This window comes from Emydura macquarii, unplaced genomic scaffold (assembly GCF_026122565.2).
Source record: "Emydura macquarii macquarii isolate MOO-44397 ecotype Brisbane River unplaced genomic scaffold, CSIRO-AGI_Emac_v2 contig_2834, whole genome shotgun sequence".
NCBI lineage: Eukaryota > Metazoa > Chordata > Testudines > Chelidae > Emydura > Emydura macquarii.
This window is the reverse complement of record NW_027132971.1, coordinates 3127610-3155477: the sequence shown is the minus strand read 5'-3', so window position 1 is coordinate 3155477 and position 27868 is coordinate 3127610. Positions and strand designations below refer to the sequence as shown.

General features: G+C 42.5%; 1 protein-coding gene across 9 annotated transcripts in view; it reads left to right on the top strand.

Moving 5' to 3' along the window:
- Window positions 1-18668, top strand: part of ELF2 (E74 like ETS transcription factor 2) — a 57733-nt gene extending 39065 nt beyond the window's left edge. For 7 of the 9 annotated variants that reach the window (XM_067568024.1, XM_067568025.1, XM_067568027.1 and 4 more), the window contains 4 exons: window positions 6670-6756; window positions 15156-15348; window positions 15827-16177; window positions 16965-18668. In XM_067568024.1, the coding sequence (XP_067424125.1) occupies window positions 6670-6756; window positions 15156-15348; window positions 15827-16177; window positions 16965-17592 (1259 nt within the window). In that variant the 3' untranslated portion in view covers window positions 17593-18668. The remainder of the gene's footprint in view (window positions 1-6669; window positions 6757-15155; window positions 15349-15826; window positions 16178-16964) is intronic. The other 2 variants (XM_067568026.1, XM_067568031.1) reach the window with 1 other exon arrangement.
- Window positions 18669-27868: the final 9200 nt, after the last annotated feature.

Below are 27868 nucleotides of genomic sequence, written 5' to 3'. Positions count from 1 at the left end.
ACAAATTTTTCTCATCTCCCTAGCGGTTTAGTCATCATTTTTAGTGTATATAGTTACTTGTTCATTACAGTTAGTTCTAGTTTGTTAGTAATTAGATTCCCAGGGTCAGGGCATGCCTCATTCCCTGGCATTTAAACCCTGCACTTCCTGTAAGAAGCCTGTGCCCATGAGCGACCCTAATCAAAGTTGTCTAAAGTGTCTGGGGGAAGCCCATGTCAGTGAGAATTGTAAGGTTTGTAACAGCTTCTGCCCGAGAACCAAGAAAGACCAGGACATGTGTCTGTGGGCCATTTTGATGGAATTGGCTCTTATATCAGTTTTGGCATCTGGCAGGTCAGACTCAGCATCGAGCACAATGGCCTTGATCTGCAGTGTCCCTCTGGCACCCATCTCTTTCTCTCAGCCAGTCTCCTTTGTCAAGGCACTGCTCACCGTTGTGCAGCTGGTCCTCAGAGATAGGGATACACTCTCTGGGTCAGGACGCTGCCAGATCGGGCTCCCGCTGATGTTCGCCGGAGGACCGGTACCAAGCGGAGCACCGCCGTGGAGCAGAGCAACACAGATCGCCAGACACACGGCGCATTTCCCCATTACTGTGACGCCACTCGCCTAATCCATACAGGAAGCCCAAGGACAAGATCTGGTCTTGTCACACCCCACACTTGGGCACATCGACAACACAGCTCACACGGCACCACGAATTATTCGGAAACGGCACCGCCATGGCCGTTGGACATCAGCACCTCATTTTTGGACAGCAGCGATGTTGTCCAAGTTAGGCAACCCCCAACTATGATGCCCAGCTTCCCTGTGATACCACCAATGGTGGCTGCAAGGTCAGTGGCTTCTACCATGGCCTTACTGGCGGGGGATTTCCCTCTGGAGTCCCGCAAACTGGTTCCATGAGAGGAACCTCGGTGCCACAGTCTTCCATCCCTCAGAGCACAGCACCGCACCTGGACTCAGACTCAGACCAGGACATTTACACCCACCCCGTGCTGGGTTCCCTGGTCATCACAGCCACCAATGAGAGGCACAGGCAGGGGAAAGTGAGCTTGACCTCTAACCATAAGGATGCTAAGACACTCGACTTGTTTGGTTGAAAAATTTATTCTACGGCCAGCCTGCAACTGTGTGTGGCAAGCCAACAGGCGCTGTGAGGTAGATACCACTTCAATATCTGGCAGTCGCTGGACAAGTTTACAGATTCGCTGTCCCCCTCCTCCAAGCAGGAATTCGAGGCCATGTTGGAAGAAGGGATCTCGGTGGCCAGGGTATCCTTGCCAGCAGCCTCCAATGTGGCGGATTCTGCAGCCTGGACTATGGTGTCGGCAATAACGATGAGGCAAGCGTCATGGCTCCAAACCTCGGGTCTCCCATCTGAGGTCCGGCAGTCCATTCAGGATCTCCCTTTCGATGGCGCGGCCCTCTTTGCTGAGCAGACAGACACCCGATTGCATGGCATGAATGACTCTAGGGCGACCTTGCGGTCCCTTGGCCTCTACACTCCTTCCTCCTGTAGGAGATATTTTAAGCCCCAACACGAACAGTGGTCTGGGGACCACCCCCGCAGAGACTCCTATAAAAGGAAGAACAAGACTTACAAGAGGCACCAGGGCTGTTCATCATCGGCCAGCCCTCGACTGGGGTCTAGCCACTATAACCGGGATGAGAAGCAGCCCTTTTGAAGGTGCACCTGAGAGCAACCTACCAGTTCTTTCCTTGGATCCAACACCCCCTGTTGTTTTCTTCTTGCCTTGCCTGTTTTTTCCCAGCCTAGTCTGCAGTAACATTGGACAGATGGGTGCTCAGCACGGTAGCTATTGGTTATACCCTCCAGTTTACTTCATTCCCGCCTTCCCACCCTCCCTCCCCATCCCTCTTCAGGGACCCCTCTCACAAGCAACTCTTTGAACAGGAGGTGCAAGCACTTCTGCAAGTGGGTGCGGTGGAAGAGGTTCCCAGAGATCTGCAAGGTCGAGGTGTTTGCTTCCATTACTTCTTGATCCCAAAGGCAAAGGGAGGTCTGAGGTCTATTCTGGACTTAAGGCATCTGAACAAGTATCTTATGAAACTAGTTTCACATGGTCTCCCTTCCCTCCCTGTATCCAGGCGACTGGTACACTGATCTTGATTTAAAAGACGCCTATTTTCACATTGCAATTTTCCCCACTCACAGGAGGTTCTTGAGATTTATGATAGGAGACTGCCACTGCCAGTTTGCGGTGCTCCCCTTTGGCCTCTCGACGGCGCCAAGGGTCTTCACCAAGTGCATGTCGGTGGTAGCGGCCTATCTCAAAAGGAGAGGAGTGCAGGTATTCCCTTCCCTGGATGATTGGTCATCGGGGCAGGTCAAGATCTCAGGTTCAGGTCAGCATATCGATCACCCGAGGTGTTTGTCAGGCACTGGGTCTTGTAGTAAACTAACAGAAATCCGTATTATTCCGCATGCAAAGGATAGAGTTTATTGGGGCAATGTTGGACTCATTCAGGGCCAGAGCATTCCTTCTGGAGGAGAGATTCCAGGTGATGACAGAAATCATTACATGTATTTCGGCCTATCCCCTTACAAGTGCGAGGGTGTACTTCAGCCTCCTGTGCCACATGGCAGCCTGCATCTACATGGTTCTCCAGGCAGGTTGCACCTCAGGCCCCTGGTTGGCGTCAGTCTATTCTCCGATCAGGCTCTGCCTGGACAGGATACTTATGGTCCCTCCAGAAATACTTCCCTCCCATGTCTGGTGGTCGACTCCGGGTCATGTCCTCTTGGGAATGCCCTACAAAACACATCACCCGTCGGTAACCATGATCTCTGATACCTTGGACCTGGGCTGGGGAGCTTACATTGGTTTCCTGAAGACCCAGGGTATGTGGGCTTCGTAGGAGCTGGGGTTACATAACAATATCAAGAGCTAATGGTAATTTGACTAGCTTTTTCAGTTTTTCTACCTCATCTTACCAACAGGGTGGTGCAGATTCTCACGGACAATATGGCCTCCGTGTATTACATCAACAGACATGGGGGGGCCAGATCCCCTGCTCTGCGTGTAGAGGCCATTCACTTCTGGGAGTTCTGCATCAACCACAATAGCCACCCAATAGCGGTTCACCTCCCAGGGGTCACCAACTCTTTAGTGGTCCGTCTCAGCAGGGCCTTCTGTTCTCACCATGAGTGATCCCTCCACCTAGTGGTGGCTTGTATCTTCCGAAGGTGGGACAATCCCCAAGTGGACCTCTTTGCCACCAGGGCCAACAGGAAGTGCCATCACTTCTGCTTATGCCAGAGCCTCAGTGCAGGCTCCATCACTGATGCTTTTCTCCTTTCCTGGTCAGATGGGCTCCTGTATGCCTTCCCACTGATACCTCTGATCCACAAGGTCCTCCTGAAGGTGAAGAGGGACATGGCATAGGTTATCCTGGTGACATCAGACAGTATTGGTTTGGGGAGCTGGTGAGTCTCAGGTGTTGGACCCTCCCGCTGCGCCTGGACCTTCTGTCCCAGGATCAAGGTCACCTGCTCCACCCGGAGCTGGCCTCCCTCCACCTGACAGCTTGGATGCTCTGTGGCTGAACCAGGGGGAGCAGACCTGCTCAACCCAAATTCAGTGCGTGCTCCTGGAGAGCAGAAAGCTAAGTGGAAGCGCTTCTTCTGCTGGGTGACCGAACGTGGTGTGTCCCCGACGGAGACATTGATCCATACAATCCTGGAGTATCTGCTCCATTTGAAACGAGGGATTGGCCTTCTTGTTAGTCAAGGTCCATGTGGCAGCCATATATGCTTTCCACCCCTTGGTGGAAGATAGAACAGTCTTCTCTCATGGAATGATGATGAGGTTCCTCAAAGGGCTTGGAAGGCTTTTCCCACCAATAAGGGAGCCTCCTCCTCAATGAGACTTAAACTTAAACCTCCCCAGACTTACTGGACCGCCCTTCGAGCCCATGGCTTCGTGCTCCCTTACATACTTGTCATGGAAGTTTGCCCTCCTGGTTGCTATCACGTCCGCCAGGCAAGTGTCGGAGATCACGGCATTAATGTCGGAGCCACCATACACGGTGTTCTTCAAGGACACAAAATCCTGCTACGACTGCATCCAGCCTTTTTGCCTAAGGTGTTCTCCCATTTTCACATGAATCAGGAGATCGTCCTTCCTGTTTTCTGCCCTAAGCCGCACAACTCTAGTGAGGAAAGATGTTTTATATCGACAGGACTAAGTCCTTCCTTCGCTCTACTCAGCTCTTCATGGCGGTTGCGGACCAGATGAAGGGCTTACTGGTTTCCTCGCAGCGTCTTTCGAAATGAATTGTGACTTGCATCCGGGCCTGTTATGAGTAGGTGGGAATCACACTTCGGGTGTCCTTGACAGCCCATTTGACGAGGGCGCAGGCATCTTTTGCAAACTTCCAGGCACACGTCCCTATATTGGACATCTGCAGGGCAGCTACCTGGTCATCGGTACATACCTTCGCGTCCCACTATGTGCTGACACAGCAAGCCCAGGATGACACTAGCTTCAGTAGAGCAGTGCTTCAAGTGTCATGTCTCATGAACTGCTGCCTGCCTCCAGAGACACTGCTGGTGAGTCACCTAAATTGGGAATGGACATGAGCAAGCACTCGAAGAAAGAACGGTTACTTACCTTGTAACTGTTGTTCTTCGAGATGTGTTTCTCATGTCCATTCCACACCTGCTCTCCTTCCCCTCAGTCGGAGTTCCAGCAAGAAGGAATTGAAAGGGAGGGGGAGCTGCCAGTACCTATACATGGGTGCATGTGTGTGCCGCTGCAGGGGGCGCTAGAACCAGCTGGTACGGGTACCACTAAGGGAAAAAGTTTCCAGCACCTGTGCACGTGTCGAGCAGACACACCTAAATTGGGAATGGACATGAGCAACACATCTCGAAGAACAACGGTTACAAGGTAAGTAACCATTCTATTTCTAAAAATTCCCAGACAAAAAATGCATTAAGCGGTAGTTCATGATAAAGTGGTATAAACCCAAGTTGTTCATTAAGGTTAAACTTAACAGAAATGCAAACATGGTATGGAAATGCAGAGTTAAGGCATCCAAACAACCTTAGCTCCCTCCTGGCGTGACACCCTATAATAACCTTATGATTAAGATATTTTAGTGTTTGTGGTCCCAGATTAGATTAAACTGATTTTTTTTTTTAAGGGGACACTAGATTTTTCCCTAACCCAGTATAATGACATGTGGCAGAGTAATAGTCAAAGAATAAGTTCTGTGATTTTTTTGGGAAGGATATGTTTTTTTCATACATTACAAATAATTTGATTCCTTGGTTTAAGTGTAAAACTCAGCTCAGCCTTAACTATAGAACAGCGGCTGGCACCTCCATAAAAATACATGTTGTTAAATTTCAATGTTTGATTCAAAACACTTTTCTTTAGGAGCAATTAATGTTCATGTTACTAAGATATTAGAGTTAATGATTGAAGTTTTCTTTAGCCATGAACACAGATGCACAAACTCTCTTCAGCTTGCTGACATGGGGTGAGATCTTCACCCCCTGCTCTGGCCCCTTTATATTGAGTAAAAATAGCATCATAAAGGGGCTCTGAAAACACCAGATCTGGGTAGGGAAGGATTCTCTTTGCACAAGAACCTGAAGAAGTCAGCTGTAAAGCTGCCTTCTAAGGCCCCCCATTGCAAGCCCTCATGTAGGAAGCATAAGTGGGGGAAGGAAAGGCATGGCCATAGCATGAAGCACTGCAGAGATACAAAGCCAGGGGATCATAGGCTACTATAACTTAGATCCTGTAAGCTGTCTAATGCTGAGGGCTGCAAAGTAGCTCAGTATCAAGAAGATTCAAAAGTGGCTTACAGCAACCTTAGCCCCCATTCTACCTGTGCTGTGAGTTTGATGCTGTATCAAAGTACAGTACAGAATCTCACTCATAGCCTTTTAGCGGACAGAAGGTTAAACCGAAATGAAGGGATACAGTACTTTCTGTTTGCTCTATGTTTTGACTTCTGCTTCAGCTAGCGTGAGAAGTGTGTGTCTGTAGGAGAATCCATATAGCAAAGGTGCTGGAATACTCCTTTACTGTAAAATGTATTTCTGCTCCACAGTTGCATAGTAATGAAGGGATTGTGATCCTTTGCATAGTGTACATTCATAAAAGAGTAAGGTGTTAATATTTTTAATGTAAAAGAGCAGTTTTCCATATATGTAGGGAGGAAAGCACAATTTAAATGGTCAGATTTCTTAAAAAATTGTTTTCCTTACATTTATTGATCTTTTTTGTAAAAAAATTTAATTCTTCAGAAAGGAAGCATAAAATACAATGAACAAGACATTTAAATTAATATAGCAATCATTATTACTGACATCAGACCAAAGGAATGCAGACTTGTAGTGTGTTAATTTATATGTTTAGTGCATACCTTATATTTAACTCATCTGGAACTGAACTACATTGACTTACGAAATCCATAATCAAACTAGTATTGTGACTTGCAAAATAAATAATCTTACCTAATAATAATACAGTATAAGCTTTTAAATTAGCTTACTTGATACAGGCCCATTTGTCCATATCCTGTAATAAGGAAATAACATGAGAAACATGAATCATGCTCAGACATAAGATGTTAATTATTTCTGCTATATGTATGTCTTACAATTTTTTTTTTAAATGTCATGTACAGCTGGCCGTAAACCAAAGACCCAACAGTCAGCCATTTCCAATGGTTCTCCAGATTTAGGTATAAAGAAGAAACCCAGAGAAGGCAAAGGTAATTTCTTCCATGTAGTCTTAAAATAATTTAGTGCATTTTATCTAAAAATCCCAGTACATCTTTCATGCACTAGTCTTAAATAAATACCGTAAAATACCATGGGTGAAATCTGGCCTTTCTGAAGTCATCGGGGCCAGAATTTCACCCTATGTCATGTTTGTACAGGGTCTAGTAAAATAAAGCTGTAATTGGGCCTCTGGATTCTATTGTAATATATATATTTAATAATCATAACTATTGCCATTAATGTGCATTTTCATTTTAAATTGTGTTTGCTCATGTGAGCTGTTGTGCTCCCTGTTGGCTTGTTGCTGGACACATGCTTTGTTACACTGCTACTTTGTTACACTGCCACTGTTACAGAGCCCTGGTCAGGCAGAGCAAGCAGTAGAAAGAGCTATATTATAATACATTTAGGGACTCCCTGGTCTATGTGCAGAAAAGCTTGCTGATTCAACTTTTGCTGTGGCTTAAATATACACAAGAAAGTACACTGCCTTAGCAGTAGGTTCAGTAGTTGGCTTAACTAGGGAAAAACTAATTATATATTTCTTTACATCACAAGACTTGGCTTTGTGCTCAGAAGATGAGGCAGGAATTGAATGCCCTTAGTGTTTTGGCCTTGTAAGACAGTGCTTGTCAGTGCAAGACCACCACCATCTATCTATGTGTGTGCACTGTGTTGCCAATTGTCACTATCTTAGAGCCTTGCAGTTGTTCTTTCTTAACTAGCTGGTCAGGAAAGCAGGGTGGATAAAAATCAATGATTTAAAAAAAAAATCCAAAACATCAGATTTTTTAAATTTAAATCCGATTTTTTTTCATTTTAAAAAAAATAATCAATAAAATATTAAATTTCTCTCTCGTTTAAAAAACAGAATTAAATCTCATCACAAACACGCTAAACCTACACTTATAGTCTCATAAAAATGAATTAGTGGCTCTAGTCAGGCTGGACAAACTACCAGCTCTTGCTTCTTGAAAGTTGTGGGCTTTTAGTTTCTGTTTGTTTGTTTCTCAGCAGACTAAAGTCATATGTGCAAAGAAAGAGACAGGCAGGATAAGATTGTTGTTGTTCTGTGCTTATGTTGTGGTGGATCTGGGCCAAGCAAGGCAGAGGAGTTAGTTAAGACACTGTCTTAAAGACAGAGACAGAAGACGGAGGCAGGGTAGAAAGGAACAGTGGAATGGACTGGAAAGAAAAAGGGAAGACATTATTCAGTACACACACAGCTTCCTATATTCCCCCACACTTTTGCCACAGAAAAACTCTCATGGCTTCTGGGCCTTATAGAGACCCTATCTGGGAATATTTTGAAGAAATTCCTTTCCTGGGTAAAAAAGGAAAATGTGTCAAGTGTAAACAATGCAAGAAGGAGATGCAAGGGCTATAGTTGCAAGAATGAAACATCATAATTATGAAAACTGCTTATTGGGAGAAAATGATGTGGATGAAGATGTGCATATGTCTGAAGAACAATGGATCAACTGGTTAGTAACTTAAATAATTCACTTTGCAATGCATCATTCTTCAAGACTCTCTTTATGCCTTTTAGCACAAGTGTGATTTAACAAGTAAATTCCCAAGCTATTTGCTCTGTTGGATGTTGCTAGGAAAAAAGTTTAGCTTAGCTAATCTTTATGGCTTGTTTAATTAGTTAACTAGGTTTAGAATCTATTACCCAAGTATACGGTACAGAAAACTGCAGTAAGAGAAATCTAGAGTTGCCAGTTGCCACTGGGTGTCATTTTCTTATTTTATATTACATAATACATGCCTCTTATTTTGGAACATCATGGCCACAGACCATAATGGTGATGCCATCAGTCTATTCCCTATTTTACTTCAGCATAACTCAGCTTTCCCAAGGGAACCCCATCCTATAATTGTTTTCTCAAAAAACAGAAGTGCCAGTGCGTTCTATGGGGCTTACTCCAAAATTAAGTGCACTCTAAGTGCAGTCAGTCTTAGCTTTTTTGGTAATTTGGAATCGGATCTGCATCCTTGCTGAAAAAAATGTAAATGATTAACTGGATAATAGAGTGAGAAGAATGATTATTCAGAATCATTTTTGAATTTTGTTTCAGGATTCCATTTAAGCATAAGAGACTTTGACTGTGACTGTCTATCTGCAACAACTTCAGAGTCATCTGTTGGTACTTTTAGCAGCACTGCTGCAACTGAACGTATTTCACACAACAAAGTATCAGCAGGGCCGTTTTAAGACCTTTGTAGGCCCTAGGCACACTTGCCTTCGTAGGTCCCCCGACCAAAATAACTAATTTGATTTTAAGCTATTAATAAATAGTTTTTTAAATACAAATAAAAAATTACATATAATTTTTTTTTCATAGGCCCTGAAAGTTTCGTAGGCCCTAGGCACTGTGCCTATTGTGCCTAATGGATAATACGGCCCTGAGTATCAGTAGCAAGCAAAAGATTTCAATCATCCAGTAAAACCCTCACTGTGGATGGGTTTGTAGTAAGGACCAGCAAATACCAACAGGACACCATAAATGAAAAGATTGCTCGGTTCATTCATTTTCACAAATTTTCCTTTTCATATTGTTAACAATAAACTCTTCATTGACATGGTTGAGTCCTTACGTCCAGGTTACACTTCACCTGGTAGAGAAGACATTGGTGGAAGGTTGCTAGATACAGTGTGTGAGAAGGAACTTGAACAGTGTGCAAGAAATACTGAGGGGAAATAGGTGGAGCAATGTACACAATGATCCAGTAATATGTGCTTGTGTGACGACAGAAGATGTTTCAGAAACAATAGATATATCAGGAAATGGCCGCACAACAGAATATGTAAAAGAAGTGGCAGTGAAAGCTGTAATAAACTGTGAACAAAAATTCAACTGTCACCTGCGCAGTTTTGTCACAGACAATGCTGCAAATGTGGCAAAGATGAGAAGATACTTAGAAGAAGAAACGGAAGGATGCTCCTTAATAGCATAGCTGCAGTGCCTATTTAATGCATCTTTTAGCCAAAGACTAAGTATGTCTTCTCCAGAAATAAAAGAAAATGTTGTTGAAGTTGCAAAATATGTCTGTAACAACCATTTTGCTTCAGCTTCATTGAAGAGAGCAGGAGGATCCAAACTTTCTCCCTCCAGATGTTTGATGGAATTCTGTGGTTGATTGTTCTGAACAATTTATTAAGAACTGGCCTATTCTCATAAAACTTTGTGAAGAAAACAGTGATAAAATAGATGGAAGTATCTCATCCAAAGTATCTAAGGGCTTGTCTTCACCTACCTCCGAGATTCAGCGGCAGTCAACTGAAGTTATGCAAGTTACGCAAAAAACTTGCATAACTCCTGTTGACTTCTCTGCTTCTCTTCTGCGCGCTGTCTTCACTGCATGGCACCTGTTCCCGTCGACGCAGCACTATGCTACTTGAGGAGGTGGTCTTAATATGTTGATTTCTGGATCGACTGAGCAGGTCTTCACTGACCGCTCAGTCGATCCAGAGAAGTCGATCTGACGGCGGAGAATTTGCCACCGTCAGTGAAGACATAGCCTAACATTGGAATAAAGAGAAATATAGAGGATATGCTCAGTATACTGAAGCCTATATCCATAGCATTAAACAAACTTCAGAGAAATTGTTGCTGCATTGCTGATGCTGTCGAAATTTGGAAGGCACTTCAAGAGACATTGAAGAAAGAAATACCTCACCAGAAAGTTAAACTGCAGGCAATAAAGAAGCGACTGGATCAAGCACTAATTCCACCTCATTTTCTTGCGAACATTCTCGACCCCAGATATAAAGGTAGATGCCTAACTTCTGAAGATGATGCTGCTGCCATGGCATGGGCATCTCAAAATCACTCCTCAGTTATGCCAGTCATCATAAATTTCAGTGCTGGACCGGAACCATTTAAACAGTACATGTTTACTGATGATGTTTTGAACAAAGCCACTCCCTTGAATTGGTTGGAAATGATTAGCCAGGCTCCTTGAAACACAGTTCCTTCAGTTGCTAAGCCAACTTTTCACAGCAGTAGCTTCCTCTGCAGGCACAGAGAGAATATTTTCATTGTTTGGTATTATTCACTGAAAGCTAAGAAATGGACTAGGAGTTGAAAAATCAGGAAAACTCGTATTTCTGTTTGTCTATGAATAAAAATGACAATGGGAGTGGGGAAGATGAGAGCTAGTTCCTTGTGGCACAAGGAAAAGATCAGCCTTAGTAAGGGGCGCTGTCTCTGTATGTTGAAGAGGAAAGGAGAAAAATTCCTATCCACTTGTCCACTAGTACAGCTGGTAGCGAAGGTCTTAACCAAACTCAGGAGAGGCAAATGTTTAGTGATCTTAATAGCAACATACCAGATGAGACGTGTGATTTTCAGCTGTAGCATAGTTGGTAGTGCAGGGTCTCATAATTCTGAGAATGGCCATAGATGTATGCTCTGTTCTAATCCAGGAGTCCTCTCGTGTTTACCTAGGTCCTTATCAGGGTAAAGCTCCAGAGACATCGTGTTTGTGAGCAGGTGTTTGGGGAGAGTGGGGGAGGAGCATTGTAACTAAATAAGTCTATGGTAAAAATCACCATAAATAATTAATTTAACTTCTCTGCAGTGTCCTTATGCTCCTTAATTTCTCCCTTTACTTAATGGTATTCTAGTGAATCCCACTGATTGTCACAGGTTTCTTTCTTCTGGTACCCTTAAAGAATGTATTTGTTTTGTGTTTTGGCACTTTGCAGTTCAACATCATCTTAGCTCTCTTAATTTCCATTTTAAATTTTAGCTGATGTAGATTTATGTTCCTTCTGGCTTCACTCGGGCTGGCTTTCCATTACCTGAAGAATACTTTAGGGAAGTGACTTAGTTCTAGTTCTGTTAGAGAATCTGTTTCTGAAGAAGGATGTCTAAGTGCTTATCTCCTTGCGTGTTGGGATCTCTTCTTCTTTAGTTGGCCACTATTTTGAAAGTTTATTTTTCTCAGGACACTTTCTTTGAGACACTTTCTTTCTGCTTGTGTCTCTTACACCTTCTTTTATATTAAAAACAATTTATGTTTCTTGCTGTGTATTGGCTAACTTAACATCTTTCAAAGTATTTAGTCTCCAAGAATAAGAATGACAGTCCTGGAATCTCTAAAGAAGGAGTAATTGCTTAACTTGTAAGATTCTCAGTTGCCAAGATTTATGGAGGGAGAGTTTTCTCTCTCCCTGGGCCTGGCTACATGTGTATTTTGTTTATTCTCTGAGATGTGTTGTTGGGTTGTTGTATATTCAAGAATTACTTGCATATTTATGGTTCATTTTTACATTTGGCATCTTTTGGGGAACTCCTTCTCTCACAGTTCAGCACTGACAGTTGAGGGGCTAAAGGAGTGATAGCAGATGTTGTGCAACCAGTCTCGTATTGGACTACAACTGTCAAAGATTATATTATATTTACATATGTAATATGCACACAAAGATGTAGATTGGTTCATTGGTGCATCCCTGTGGTGGTGCAAAGTAGCTGTAAAGCTGGCTTATTTGGCCCCTGGGGGCATCCCTTATTCACAGGGGAATCCCTAGCTGACGCAGAATGGCTTAGAGGTGGTTGGAAATATTTTGATGAAACTTTTTTTTTCTGAAAATGCTGATTTTTTAAAACAACTGTTTTTGTGAAAACAATTCGGGTTCAACAGATCTTTCTTGAATCACAGGTAGGAGTCTGAGTCATTAGAGCAAGTTCATAGCTTTCCAGTGAGATACAGCATGTGTTTTAGCCCTGGAAGGACCTCCCTAATTGGGCTTGTCCATTGTGACACTTCTATGCATAAAAAACCTAGTTTAGATAATTTTTAAATGTTATCAGACGTTATTTCCTCTTCCTCAGAGGTCTGCATACTTGGAGTCACTAAGGGTGCTTTACAAGTGAAGGAATTAAAAAAATCCCATTGAAATGTTTTAAAATTTATATTAAATATTAACAAAGCACTATTTTAGAAAATATGTAGTAGCTATAGAATATGGTATAAAGTGGTATAAAGTTTTATTTGTACTCCTTTGGGATGACCTGTCACACACCTTCTGAATAATATAACTATCCCAAACTCCTGCTGATGGAAACTTATGTATTTAGTGCAATATAGATTATGAGGGAAGAGTGCCACCTATGGACTCATCAGTACCACCTCCTGCAGCCAAATTAGGGTAGTTTCCTTTGGTCTGGCACTTTTTTGGATCTAGTGTGTTTATGTGGGGGGGAAACAACATATGTTGAAATTCTTGCTCACTTCTTAATGCTGTGAGTTTTTTGTTTTTGCAGTGCAGAAGCTATTGCAGAAATACAGTTTGGAACCAATAGCTGGGAGTTTAGCATATTGGCAATGAGCGTTGGAGAAATCATATCTCCGTGGGCCAGAAATCAATAAATGTTAAAAGAATTCCAAAAAATTTAAAGCAAATTAACAGTTTCATTTTTTTCAAGTGGAAACAATTTATTTAATTGAAAACTGATTTTTGCTTTTTTATCATGTGCAGATAGAACAGCTGTAAGACTTGATATCTAGAAAACGACACTCAGTACTGGAACTTTGTTTCTATTTCATTTGGCAAGTCAGAATAAAGCCAATAGATCTGGGAATGTCTAGGAAGTGTGGTCTCTTGGTTAGAACAGAGAACTGGATTCCTAAGTTCTGTTCCTGACTGTTACTCACTGTGGGCCTGATCTGAATTTCACTGAAGTCAATGGGAAGACTACCATTGATTTTAGTGGGCTTTGGTTCAGGAGCTATATTGCTTTAGACAAGTCATTTAATCTCTGTACCTCAGTTTAGCCATCTATAAAGTGGAACTATAACAACTTCCCCAGAGAAGGGTTAGTAGATTTGAAGAAATTTTGAGGACAGCTGACTATAAAGTAGCACTCTCTAACCTATCTCTAAGGGAAGTAAATGTATTTTGCACTGCTTTTATTATAGACTTTGTATAGCCTAGCCTCCAGGATGCCATCACCAAGTCTCAGGAGTGAATGCTTACGTATTTGTTCATGGACATGGCAGCATGTTGCACAAACAGGTTTATTTTTTAATGGGCTTTAATTTATGTACTTGGGCTACTGCATTCTTCCAGGATTGAAAACTTGGTCAGGTAACAAAATGTGGGGACTCTGACTGAGTGTTCCTTTAATAGGGTGGTCAGGTATTAATCTGTACTCTCATGAAAGGCTTCCTTTATTTTCTTTTTTAGAAAGGGTAAATCTCAAAATTTACAAATTGTGTTTGAACTGTTTTGCAGCATTCAACAGCCCCTCCCCTGCTCTCCCTTCTCATGATTCTACAGGTTCTCCTTTCTTTTTTTGATGATTTATTCACAGAATCACTTCCTTCCACCTGTGATAAACAGAATGTGGCCTGTTCTTCTCTGTTCCTGTCCCCCTTCTCCCAGATGGAAGTGGTCTAATCAGAGTCCAAGCAGCTCCTCTATTTAAATTTAGTACAATGCTGGGTCTTCTTTATTAAATATGTCAGAGCTCTGAAACCCACGAGTGTACACTTACTTAAATTGTAAGTTTTTTGGGGTAGAGACAGTCTTTTTGTTTTCTGTTTGTACACTGCATCGTGTAATGCGGTACTGCATTATGAATAATATTACATAATAGGAATGGCTTGGAGATTTAGAGGTGTTTTAGGCACTGTGACGTTCTAGTTGGGAAGGTTTTAGCACAGGAGTGGAGTCCAATGAACAGGCTAAGAAGCCTTGTGAATGCTGAAGTCCCAGTAATAAAGGTGAGAAATGGAGGCAGGTCAAAAGGAGGAGGTTGCCAGGATCTTGATGGTTTATTGTGTATGGGGTTTATTCCCCCTCCTCCTCTTCCGCCCCCCCCCCCCAAATAAAAAGGGGGGGGGGGAGAAAAAGTTTGCCTTTCCTTAAGTAGTCTCTCCATCCTCTCTCCTTCTCTTTTCACCAATAAACTCCATGCCAGATTATACATGTTCTGGATTGTTCTGGAACTCCTGTCTGTGGTCCTAAGAGCTTAAGAGAACTCCTTTCAGAGCAATGTTTATGTCCCCTGGACAGCCAGTAGATGTTGGTGATATAGAACTTCATCATTCCTTTTCTTATAGCAGTTGAGAGCTAATTTTGGTTTGAAGAGTCTCCCACATCATGTGGCATAACACAGTTCGAGTGCTAGCCCATTTGAGTTTTAGAATGTAAATATTTATTAAACCTTTCCTAAATTTATCAGAGTGAACAAATACATACTCACTACATTACAAGAGAAAGTTATGCAGAGGATGGTATGTAATGTAGTCATTCAGAGTTCCTATATCAGATAGTTGTCTAAGTGCACTTTTGCATTTCTGTATATGGAGAGGGTTTTTTTTAATATCTTTAAGTGTGAGTTGTCTAATGTTCATATGCTTTCCATTTTTGTAGGAAATACAACATATTTGTGGGAGTTCCTTCTGGATCTTCTTCAGGACAAAAATACTTGTCCTCGATACATTAAGTGGACTCAGCGAGAGAAGGGCATCTTTAAACTTGTGGACTCAAAAGCGGTCTCCAAGCTATGGGGAAAGCACAAGAACAAACCTGACATGAACTATGAGACGATGGGAAGGGCCCTGAGGTAAATGAAGGGGAAGAATATAGGAGCTTTTCTTTAATAACAAAATAATCTGCAGTTGTATAATTAGTCATTTTAAATTGGAGACTTAAAACAACCCCATTATACACAAAAGTATGATCATAAACATCTGATCTAAATTCTTCTATACCTACTAGATTTTAACTCTTTACAATTGTTAAAATGTGTCAGTATATTATAAATCATAATCTCTGCAGTTTTCATTGCTTTCTTTATATTCCCGTAAATACATTTTATTTTTAAAATCTTTTGTATAAACATAATTTAAAAAAAACCCCAAAACCCCCAAACTTTTAAGCCATGGTCCTTTAGTATGCTTAGCCAATATCTTTGATAGCTTTTTTCTATTGTTGTAGAAATTAGTGTGTTTGATCCGATGTTAACAAGCAAGTTTGAAATGTAAGGTTCCCATGTATATCTCTCAGTGTTGTGTACTTCATAATTGTACTTTTCCTTGCAGATATTACTATCAAAGGGGAATTCTTGCCAAAGTTGAGGGGCAAAGGCTGGTGTATCAGTTTAAGGAGATGCCAAAAAACATAGTGGTCATAGATGATGACAAAAGCGAATCCTGCACTGAAGATTTATCAATGCCTACAGATGAGAAGTCATTGGAACGAGTGTCATTGTCTGCAGAAAACTTCTTGAAAGCAGCAACGTCTGCACGTGGCGGAAAAAATTCTTCTCAGTTAAATTGTACAAGAGCAGAGAAGGCAGTCACCAGAGTTGTGAATATTGCCTCACCAGGGCATGATACATCATCTCGTCCTCCCACCACCACTACTACTGTTTCAGCAACAGCCGCTCCCAGGTTGGTGCTACACTGTTTGTCATCTGCTGAACCTTTCAGTCAGGAAGCTGAGTTTTGTTGTAAATGTAATACCTGTAGATAAACTGGTGTCAGCTGCCTTGCTAAAACAATACTTGTGGTAATAAGAACCCAGCGTAAGAGGATGTAAACTGGTCTCCAGTTATGAAGCCCTTAGGCCAAGATTTTCAAAAATAGGAGTTTGTGGCTCCTAAGGTCCATATTTAGGCTGCTAAATCAGTGGCCTGATTCTTCAAAAGGGCTGAGCAGCCAGCAGCTCAGTGAGACCTGCTAAGTACTTAGCACATGAAAAATCAGACCACTTACTTAGGAGCCAAACTTTAGACTCTTATTTTAGAAATCTTTGGCCTTATTATTTAAACATTTAATTTTTAAACATAAAATTTTTGAATTTTTTTGTGATTGCCAAAGTGTAAGTCCTAGGTAGTATTACAGAATGGAAACTGATTTACCACTGTAGCTTCTGGGACTAACGCCAGTTGCAAGCATCTCATGATGATGTCTTGTCATGCTGCTGCTATCAGTATGCTTGCCACCACACTCATTTTTCAAATAATCTGATGGTTTATTTAATTGAAGAAAGGGAAGTGAATGTTCCTTAGTTTTCACATTCTGATTGCTGGATTTATCAAAAATGGTATAATTTTCTTTTGATACAACTTCCTGTAAGTCCTGGGTTTTTTATCCCTTTTAAATTTTGTGGTGACTTGACAGTTGTTTTAACACAATGAAAATATATATATACACACACATATTAATCTTTCAACAGGACTGTTCGTGTGGCAATGCAAGTGCCTGTCGTAATGACATCTCTGGGACAGAAAATTTCAACTGTGGCAGTACAGTCAGTAAATGCCGGGTCACCATTAATAACCAACACAAGTCCAACAACGGCAACGACTCCAAAGGTAGTAATCCAGACAATCCCTACCGTGATGCCAGCATCTGCTGAAAATGGAGATAAAATCACAATGCAGCCTGCCAAAATCATTACCATCCCTGCAACACAACTCACACAATGTCAGTTGCAGACAAAAACAGGCCTGACTGGGTCAGGAAGTATTAACATAGTTGGAACCCCATTGGCTGTGAGAGCACTTACCCCTGTGTCTATAGCGCATGGGACACCAGTAATGAGACTATCAATGCCTGCACAGCAGGCATCTGGCCAGACTCCTCCCAGAGTTATTAGTGCAGTCATAAAAGGGCCAGAGGTGAAATCAGATACAGTGGCTTTAAAACAGGAACGTGAAATGAAAACACTGCAACTTGTACAAGAAGAAAAGCCAACAGATGGAAGCAAGACTGTGACACACGTTGTAGTAGTTAGTACGCCCTCGGCCATTGCTCTTCCTGTAACAATGAAAACAGAAGGAATAGTAACATGTGAGAAATGAAGAATAGGCAGTTACCGACATGGATTTTCTAGACTTGTATTGATTGAGCATACTGACAAACTTGGGGTAGGGTAATGGACATGATCAAGAAGTCAAAAATGAGTTTAAAAATGTAAACATATGCACGTATATCAGAGACTTACTGGAAATTAACTAACTATCCCATGTTTCAGTGGGAATTGAACCACACATTCATATGCTGACAGAAAACTGCCTTTCAGTTGGGAAACAATTGAACCTATGAAGAAGGAAAATTATAGGGACTGAAAGGGACCAAACAGTTCACTACGTTATCAAGTTACACTAAGACCTGGAACACTAAAATGAGTTCTGAGAGAGGCTTATCTTGGTTTAATTTTCAGAGGGAGAGGAGAGTCTCATTGTTACAAATGGCAAATCTGATGCATTTTTGTATGCATACCAGCAATTACTACTGTGCGTGCACAGTACTCAACTGGTGCTATGTGAAAAACTCTGCTACTAGGTATACTAGAATGTGAATTAAAGGAGAGGATTAAGAGCTTCTAAAAGAAGACGAAGAGACCTAGAGGGATTTTGTATCATACAGCTTAAGCAGATTTAAAATGAAAGCCTTAGACTGATTTTCAGTTATCTTTCTTGAAATAAGCTAATGGCTTGTTTATGTAAAGCTTTTTTATTAAAACAAATTTTTTAAAAATCTTGTACCTAGCACAGTATTGTTATAGAATTACATGTAACATATTTTGTATGGTAGTTAAAGTCTGTCTAAATTTCTTAATTGTGGACAAAATAGCAGCAGGCTTTTGGCCTTTTGCTGTAACATGCCTGTGTCACTCACTTAGCCTTGACATCTGTGCATACATTTCAGTTTCAGCTCTACTCTGTCACTTGAAAGGTCACGCTCAGCATGAATTTTTGTCAGGTAGTTTTAAACCTGTACAGTTTCTTAGTTGAAGTTAAGAGGGAAGTACCAGTGTTCAGAATGAACTATAATAGTTTGTATATTCAACATTTGAAGTATATTCTATTTTGTTGTACTCTTGTTTCAAAGTGTATTCAAGTAGGTTTTACTGAAATATAGAAATGAAATTTAATTGAGTTTGGTCTAATGTTTATTTTTCTTTAAAAAACAAAAAACAAAACACCAAAAAAACACAAGAAGATAACTTATTTCCCATCAGTCTGTCCAATTACTTACCTGCTTGTTTGATATACTCCAGTTACCAAGCTAAGAGGATGGTGACACAGTCTGGTAGGGGGGCGCTCCCTTACACTTTTGATGGAAAAACTCTGCTCCCTTACATATAGTGTAGTGAGGCAGGTCACCAGAACAATTTATAACTTTTTTTTAATCTAATGGCTGCTGATGGACAATGTGTGCTATATGAAACCCTGTGGTTGCACAGTATAGCTGATGTTGCATTGATTCCATTGAATGGAATGCTTTTAAATAACAGCATGAAGTGGTAGCATAGCAGTTTATTTACTATTTGATATAGTACCCAAAGTATTACTAAGTACTTTTACAGACAGATGAGACAGTTCCTGTTCCTAGGCTCAGACATGAGTGATAAAACTGAGAGGAGATGGGGGACAACAAAAGTTACAAGAAGGAGACAGACTGTGGTGACTTTGGTTAGTCATGTGCATGCCTTGAGGGTTCTGTTATATAAATGAATTGTAAAGGTGTTTTGAAGGAACTGGTCTGTGGGGCAGTAGATGAGGGGAGGGAAGGGAAGATAGAAAAGAGTGGGTTACGGTGCCAGTGGGTATAGAAGGATGAATGATAAGGACATTAAGGTCCCATTTATCCTTGCATTATCATAATGTGAGAATTAGGAGTAGCTGAAGGAAAAGTTAAATTCCCTTAGGTTGATTGCAGGAGGTTGTGAAGAGTAAAGATTATTTAGTACTCCTTCCCCACTCTGCCTCCTCTACCACCTCACTGGGCTCTTTTCTCTATAGCTTAGAAACATAAAACACAATAAGGAAATATCTCCTTTAATACAGCACTTTCATCTCTAGCCCTCCAAGTGTTTTTCGAAACTTAGGTGAACATTATCCTCATTTTACAGAGAGGGAAAACAGATGCAACACAGTAGTAAGGAACAAAACACTAGATCAAGCCACCTGCCCATCCAGTGCAGTATCCTGTCTGTGATAGTAGCTAGTACCTTAACTTCAGAGGAAAATGGTGTAAGAATCCCAGACTGGCTGATTAGGTAACAGTCTTCCCCCAGGGGAAATTCCCTTCCTTATCCCCATCAGTCAATGGCTGGCATATGCCCTGAAACATGAGGATTTATATTCCTTGTAAAGTTCTGTGGATGTTCGTTATCCATATACATGTCTAATCACAATATCCAGTGGCCATGAGTTCTAGCAGATCTTTTCTATACCATTTATGTTATATACCTCTATCTTGTCCCTTTTGTTCATCTAGCCAGATTGCTGTAATAATTTGTCCTTGTTTCTGGACCCCTTTTATTTCTCTTTTATGATATTAAGTTATTAAATTCTGTTGTATATAGGTTCTTACATTGCACTCATCACTCTATTTACTGTCTGAGCACCTTCCAATAGTGCATTCAGCGATGTGCCTAACATCTGTCACTTGGTTTGTTCTCTCATCCTGTCCTCGGGGGGAAGTGTGTGCAGTGGAGTGTCTTGTTTTGGATTTTTTTTTTAAAATGATTTACCAAGGTCACACTGCAAGACAATAGCAGAGACTTGAATGGAACCTAAGTCTTCTGACTCCCAGTTAGGTGTCTTATATACTGGACCACACTGACAATTCTTTCAGTTGCTTATGTGGGAGAAAAAAATTGGAGTGATAATTTGTTTCAAATTGCCATAAGGAGGTGGATGGAAAACAAATTATGTAACAAAATACATGGAAGCTTTACAAGACAGAGGCCTTAAGTTATTCTGATAAAATGCCACAGATGATTCTGGTGCTGCAGTCAGTAAATAACAAAAGGAAAAAAGTATTTTTCAACTGCCTTTGAATAATTGAGGATTTCACCAACCATAGATAGGGCCGTCAACTTCTGATTCAAGCACAAGTCTCATGATTTCAGGTAAAGCTTTTGTGTCTGAGCAATTTATTTAAATTTTTTTCTGTCACTTGTTACACTTAGTGGGTTATTGGATGTATGAAATTCCAAATAACCTTTTTAAGTGAAAGCCTTCTTACACCAGAACCAGGAAAAGAGGCACTGCAGAGAGCAAGAGACAGCCTGTGGTCTTGCGGAGAAGGCTAAAGGGGACCTGGCAAGACCCACGGCGGACTGCCATCCCTCCCCGCCTCAGAAGGGTCCCTCACCACAGAGAGTGTCGATCCCAGCACCAGGCCCTCCACTGACTCCGGGTAGCAGTAGAGGCTGTCATTGTTTAGTGGTGCTGTCAACTCCAGAGGCCTTCCAAGCTATGAAGGATCTCCTGGTGCTGCTGGTGCCGCAGACGCCAAGGGACGGCAGAATGCCGCACCAAGATCTGGCACCAACGTCTCAGGGAAGCTTATTGAGGGACAGGTCTGCTTGACAGTCCATCACCAAGGCACCGTTCACTGGTGCACAGGCAGTCCCCGGAGTTGAGGCCATGCTCTCCAGGTCAGGACACTACCAGATTGGGCTCCCGCCACCATTCTCCGGAGGACCAGCACCAAGTGGAGCACTGCCATGGAGCAGAGCGACACAGATCACCAGACTCGAGGCAAGTTTTCCCGGCACCGCGACCCCATTCACCTAGACCTTACAGAAAGCCCAAGGACAAGTCCCGGTCCTGACATATCCACCGTTAGGGCTCCTCATGCCGCTTACCAGTGCAGACGCCTCACCAACATGTTTCGCACGGCACTGTGAGGTATTTGGGGACGGCACCGCCATGGCTGTCGGATATCAGCACCTTATCCTCAGACAACGATAAGGTTATCAGACCAGGCAACCCCTGGCTCCAATGCCTGGTTTCCCCACAGTACCGCCAATAGCAGCATGGCCACAGCGCCAATGGCCTGGACCGTGGCTGTACTGGTGAGGGTTTCCCTCTGGGACCCTGCAACCCAGCTCTGCGAGAGAAACCTTGGTGCTGCAGTCGTCCATTCCTCAGAGCACAGCACTGCACTTGGACTTGGATTCGGACCATAAAGGTTTGCATGTATCAGGCCCCGTGGATTCCACCCCACCTAGAACAGAGGCCCCTCCCCCAGCAGAAGTGCTGACCTCTTCCTTATCTTTGCCAGACAAGGTGGTGGCAGGGCCCTCTTTCGCGGTTCCATTGGATGATTTTAAAGCGCACCAGGACTTATTGAAAAGGGTCACCTCCAACCTGGGTGTCAAGATTGAGGAACTAGATGAGCTGGCTGATGAATTGGTTGGAGTTTTGGCCTCAGTAGCTCCTAGTAGAGTGGCCCTACCAGTCCATAAAGGGATTGTTAAACTAGCCAAGGCCCTATGGCAAACCCTGGCCGCTCTGCCCCTCACATCTAAGCAGGCAGAAAGAAAATACTATGTGCTGGCGAAGGGATTTGAATACCTTTATACCCACCCAGCACTGGGATCCCTGGTTGTCCTGACCGCCAACGAAAGGGAGGGGCAGGGGATAAGGATGCTAGATTCAACTTTTTTGGTCAAAAAATTTATTCTACCGCCAGCCTGCAGCTATGAGTGGTGAACCAACAGGCGCTGCTAGGTAGATACCATTTTAATATGTCAGTCGCTGGACAAGTTCGCAGACTCATTGTTCCCCTCTTCCAAACAGGAGTTCGAGGCCATCTTAGAAGAGGGGACATCAGTGGCCAGGGTGTTCCTGCAGCGGCTTCTGACGCAGCGGACTCTGCAACCAGGACTATGGCCTCTGCTATATCAATGAGACAGGCATCATGGCTCCAGTCCTCAAGTCTCCCATCAGAGATCCAGCAATCTATCCAGGACCTTCCCTTTGATGGCATGGCCCTCTTTGCTGAGGAGACAGATGCCCGACTGCATGGCATGAAGGACTCTAAGGCTACTTTACAGTCACTCGGCCTCTATGCGCCTTCTTCCTCTAGAAGGCCTGGGGTTGGGGAGCAAAAAGTCTGCTGAATAGTGGGCACCCTCTGTATATGCTCAGAAGATATGTATAGAAGAGAAGAGAGGTTTGAGAGGCAAAACTGACTCAGGGAAAGGGTTGGAGCAGCATCCAATGTGGATGTTGAGCATCCTTTCTCTTAATAGTTCACCCTTAGATTCAGAGGTTCCTATAGGACGAAGAGGCTGAACTCTGCCGTTTGTGAGCCTGGGACGAAATGGGACATACTGCTAAGAAAGCACAGATGGACTGCAGCCGTCCAGGAGAGAAACAAGAAACTGGTTGAGGTGCTGCAGTACCAGAAAGGAGGCCAAAATAAAAAAAGACAGCATCCCAACATTGTATACCATGTCTTTGATCAGCTTGTTTATACTAAGGGAATTGGGTAGGTGGTTGACAGGTGGATTTCCAGCTAGCTGCTGCAGACTGTGTCCTTCTCTTTGGCCACTTTCACAGATTCCTATTTCAAAAACCTGGAGGTGTGTGGAAGGGACTGGAAAAAGAGAGCCCAGCCTGTAGTAGCTACATCTCTTGCTTTATGCCATTATGGAGGAGAGGAGAGAAAGAGCTGCCCTTGCCACCTGGAGCCAGTAGGATTGGAGTTGCCTAGATCCAGGGATGAGAGAACCAGGTAACATGCAATGCATGAAGAATGGAGAATCTCAAAGTCTCCATGGGTGTGCTATGGCTGAAACGGAAGGGATGCTTACTGTGCACTTCAAACACCTAGTCCCTTTGCCTAGTTCTTTTTCAAGTAATAATTCTCAGTTATAAGGGTAGGCAGGCTTTGGTCACTATCAAGGTACTATATCGTTGAGAGCTATGGCAGGAGGCTCTTTTTAGCTGCCCTGAAATTAAGAAGTTGCTCCTCCAAGCACCTGCCCAGTACTCTGCTCCATTTGGCATCTTAGGCCTGGTGGTAGTTTGGAGATGAGGCCCACGCTCTAACATTTAAATCTGCCATGAGAGATCAGAGAGCAACAGTAACCTCTTAATGAAGATCGTTACCGATAATGCTCGAAGGAAAGAAATTCTTACCCCTAACTGAATCTCCTTCCTCATTCTCTAGCATATTACTTAGTTAATGACACCTCATTACAGTAAACCTTATTGGAGGCAAGGAAAGGGTCACTGAAGGCATGATTTGTAAACAAGGATGTTTAAATCAGATTTTTCAAAGGTATTTAGGTGCCTAAACCTGCATATAAGTTCCTAGTGGGATTTTCAAAAGCACCTACGGCAATTAGAACCTAGACATCTTGATCCTGGTGCTTATCTGCATCTTTAGATACCTAAATATCTTTGGCCCTATGTAACGGCAGTCCTAGTTTGGCCAGCAGAACTTCTTGAGCCTGATGCACGTGGTGGAAAGAATTCATGCTTGACACAGAGCCCAGGCTGCCTGTGCTGGTTAAAAGAAAATCTTGAATTGTAAAATGAGCACATTTGATACAGAAGCCATTGAGACACAGACCTGAAACCCCACAATATCATCAGTTCAAAGTAATTTTTCAAAGTAGACCTGCATTTTATAGCAGATATTTTATTTCTGTGTAATCCAGACTACCAGAGCTAGGCCAAACATGAGTGGCAACAAAGGGCTGCCTTTCCTGTGTTGTGACCTAGAATAGAGAGCTGAATATCAGATTATTAATGCCTGTTGTGGCAAGCGGCCTTGGTCTATCAATTACAAAAATGGAATCCTATCCCATCTGCTCAAAACTGTCTGTGTCCAAGACAACTGCTGCATATTGTGAAATGGCCAATCATGTTATGTTACCTATCCTATATATTCCGATTGATAAGGTCCACTTTCTTAGCATGAAATAGTCTGGAATAAGAGTTTGCATTTTTCTGGCAGCTTGTTGCCAGAATCTTACACTTCGATTAAAGAGAGATGGATCAACAATTGTTACTAGACTGATCCAAAGACTTGCCAGCTTTCAACTGTCCTGAGAAGCTGGTTTGGAGGAAAAATCTCTCCCAACAAAAATGTTCTTTGTCACTTTTTCTGTTTGGAGAATAACAGCAGATATTGATTAGGGATGTGGTACAGTTAGTGGCTCAAAGGCAGAAAATCATATATAGTGGCCTGAATATTAAGGCAAAGTAAATTTATTGTGTTGGGGGACTGACACCTCAGTCTTTACTCATTGGAAGTTGGTGGACTATAGATGTCCATTTCAAGCAAAAAGATGGTCACAGCCAGAACAAGCTAAATTCAGTTTGTGTTACATGTAAATTATTCTATTAGTGAGTATTAGGTTTGGGGGAGGGAGGAGGAGAGTCAAGTGACATTACTTTAGATCCAATTGTTTAAGCTCTGAGTGTTTAAAAAAAAAAAAAAAAAAAAGCTTGCAGCAGGTGTCTTATTTTAAAACAAAGTTATTTCATTTTCTGAAAGTTTATCGTATCTTCCTACAGTGTAGGAAGTGGGGTGGGAACAAGGGATCTGTGGTGATAAAAGTAAATTCTGCCTTTACCTAAGATTAAAATAGAGAACGTGACACTGGATATTTAGTAGTGTGTAGTGTAGATCGGAGAACAGCTGCAACCCCAAAGAACTGGGGTGCGGAAGACATTGTAGAATCAGTCACACTGCTGCATTGGGTCCTCCCTTTCATCCCCAAAAACAACAACAACAAACGGAGAGTGGCTCTCCTGCTTGTTAAGATAAATTACCAGTTACTATCAATACAAGAACAAAAGCACTTTCACCACTGCACTCTTCTCTTGCAGAATACTAAGAGACCAAGGGCAATGTTTCATTTTAGTTGTCCTTGTGCAAAACTTTTTATGGGAGCAGCTGGATTAAGAGGCTGTAGCTGACCTAGATGTTAGCAGTTCATTGCCAATTGCTGTTCAGCATTGATAGGTACACTGAGAGAGAAAATGTAAGATATCTTCAACTACAGTCGTCCTAATCTCCTCCTGCAGGTCCACCAGATATCTGTGACTTCCTGTTAAATCAGGAATTAAGTGACTTGAGTTCCAGTCCTCTCACATCTGATGCCCCAACCATCACTTCCCTCTCATAATCAGTCTCCAAGGGTATGCATCAGTTGTAGATGATCACCGAATGAAGATAGCATGGATTAAGAGGCTCATGCCCTGTTTCACCATATAAAGATTTGGCAGTGATGACAGGTGAACAGAAATCATGCTTTCAAGCACTGAACACATGGAGGTAACATTTCTTTTTTAAAGTCTGACAACAATGATTTTTAACTCTAGTTTGAAAAGAAAATTAAGTTATTGATGGTCAGATTCCAAACAAAATGGCAAAAGCATCTTTCAGATCTTCTGACCCCGCTCTCCCTCCCCACTTCCTGTGGTGAGGAGAGGCAAGAAAAAGCCATTTTAACTGATCTGCAGAATAGTTTGGCTTCCTAGGCTAGTAGTAGACAAGACCTATTGCAGCCCCTGTGCTGTTCTTCAGTGTCCCAGGAGAGTTTGGGAATCACATGCGTGAGCAAAACCAGAGAACTTTTCCCATGATGTGACATAGAAAAGAATGGAAATGTTTATAACGAAAGTGAACGGGGTGGTGTTGGAGAAAAAGGATGGGTTGCAGCATTTTGTGACATGGCTTTCCAGCTGTGGCATGTGAGAGAATGTAGGGAATGTGTGCACGATTTGAGTTCTGTGTGAGACTTTGAAGTCTTTCAGGCTGCAAACTCTTATGTATGTGGGGACTAGTTGTCATCTCTATTGTCTATTTGCCTCCCTGTTGGACGGAAACTCCAAGGGCTGACAGAGGATCATTAACTCAGGATGGTCTTCTAGTCAAATACAAGCATCCTAGACAACAGGCTGGCTTCCACACACAATTGATTTGTCAGGGGAGGTGGGTCATGTGGCAAAGTTCTGATCACTTGAGGCTGATCCAGGAGTCACTTGACAGCCTGAAAGATTATCAAAGAGCAGAAGCCAATCTATTTGAGCTCTTTGGCCATTTTCATCAGCTCAGCGAGAGGGAAGTTGCTGCAGGAGTCTGAAACGGGAAATCCTGCCTACCTGAACTCAGACACATCTCAAGGAAAGAGCGAGCTAGAGTGAGGGAAATAGAAAACATCCTGACTGCTATGTCAGTGGTTCCCAACCTTTTCTCTGCTTGATCCCTTTAATTACTGAGAGGCACACCACCATATAGTCTCCAAATGAACTCTTGAATATTCATGAGCCAATGCAGAAATCTTCAAGTAGTTCTTCAAAAAATTCCATGGCACACGTGCTCAGGCCTGATGGCATACCAGTGTGCTGCAGCACACCAGCTGGGAGACACTGTTCTATCTGATCTATACTTTGTGCTTTATCCGTTAAAGCAAGAGCAATGGTGTTAGATGCCTGTGCAAAATGTCTATGCATTTTAAAAGTTACAGTTAACATGTGCCGCCTTGAAGATGTAAGCCAGAAGGCTTACTCCCGCAATGGAATTCTGTGAAAGGCTGTGTTTAAGCTGGGGCGGGGGGGGAACCTGAGAGAGAGCCAGATAGACGAACTGCACCCGACGGACTTGCCTCAGAGCCCCAAGTGAGGGGGCAGTGCCTGGACTCTGTTCAGATCCCAGGTGTTTAGCACATGGGGATCAGCAGCTGAATCCCTTCAAAGCAGCCTGATAAGTGGCCAAGTGGGGGCCCTTGACTGGATTTATGACAGCAAGTCAACCAAACTATGTCATATCACAGCTGAAAAATTAGACCTATACCTGATTGCAACAGGCTTTACTTTTGGAATTGCAATTTGCTGGAAGATCCAGCAGGGGAGAACAGAAGCTTTGGCTTCTGATGAGACTGGCATGGTGTTTGTTTAAATTATTTTAACATTGGTAAATGAAATGGTTCCTTTCAAAATTTCATCTGTTACAGGTTTAAGTGTTAAATAATCTCAGTTTGAATACTGTTTTTAGAAAAATACCCATCACTGTTTCAATATCTCTGTCAGTGGACAGGTGTGTTGTCTCACATTGGCAATGACCTTTCTCTGAAACAGCACTTTGGACTAGAAACAATTCATATAGCACTTACTGGGTGCAGCAAGAAACAGCTCTGAGTCCATTTAACTGAGTAGAGGACAGTCCGATTTTCACGGAGACTCTGCAAATTGCTGAGGTTGATGGCCCAAGTTTAAACTACTCATGAATGAACGTTTCCACAGTGAAAGTGAAGGGTCATACTACACCTCTGATCTACACAATTCTCTTGACACTCTTGCATGTTTTGCTCTG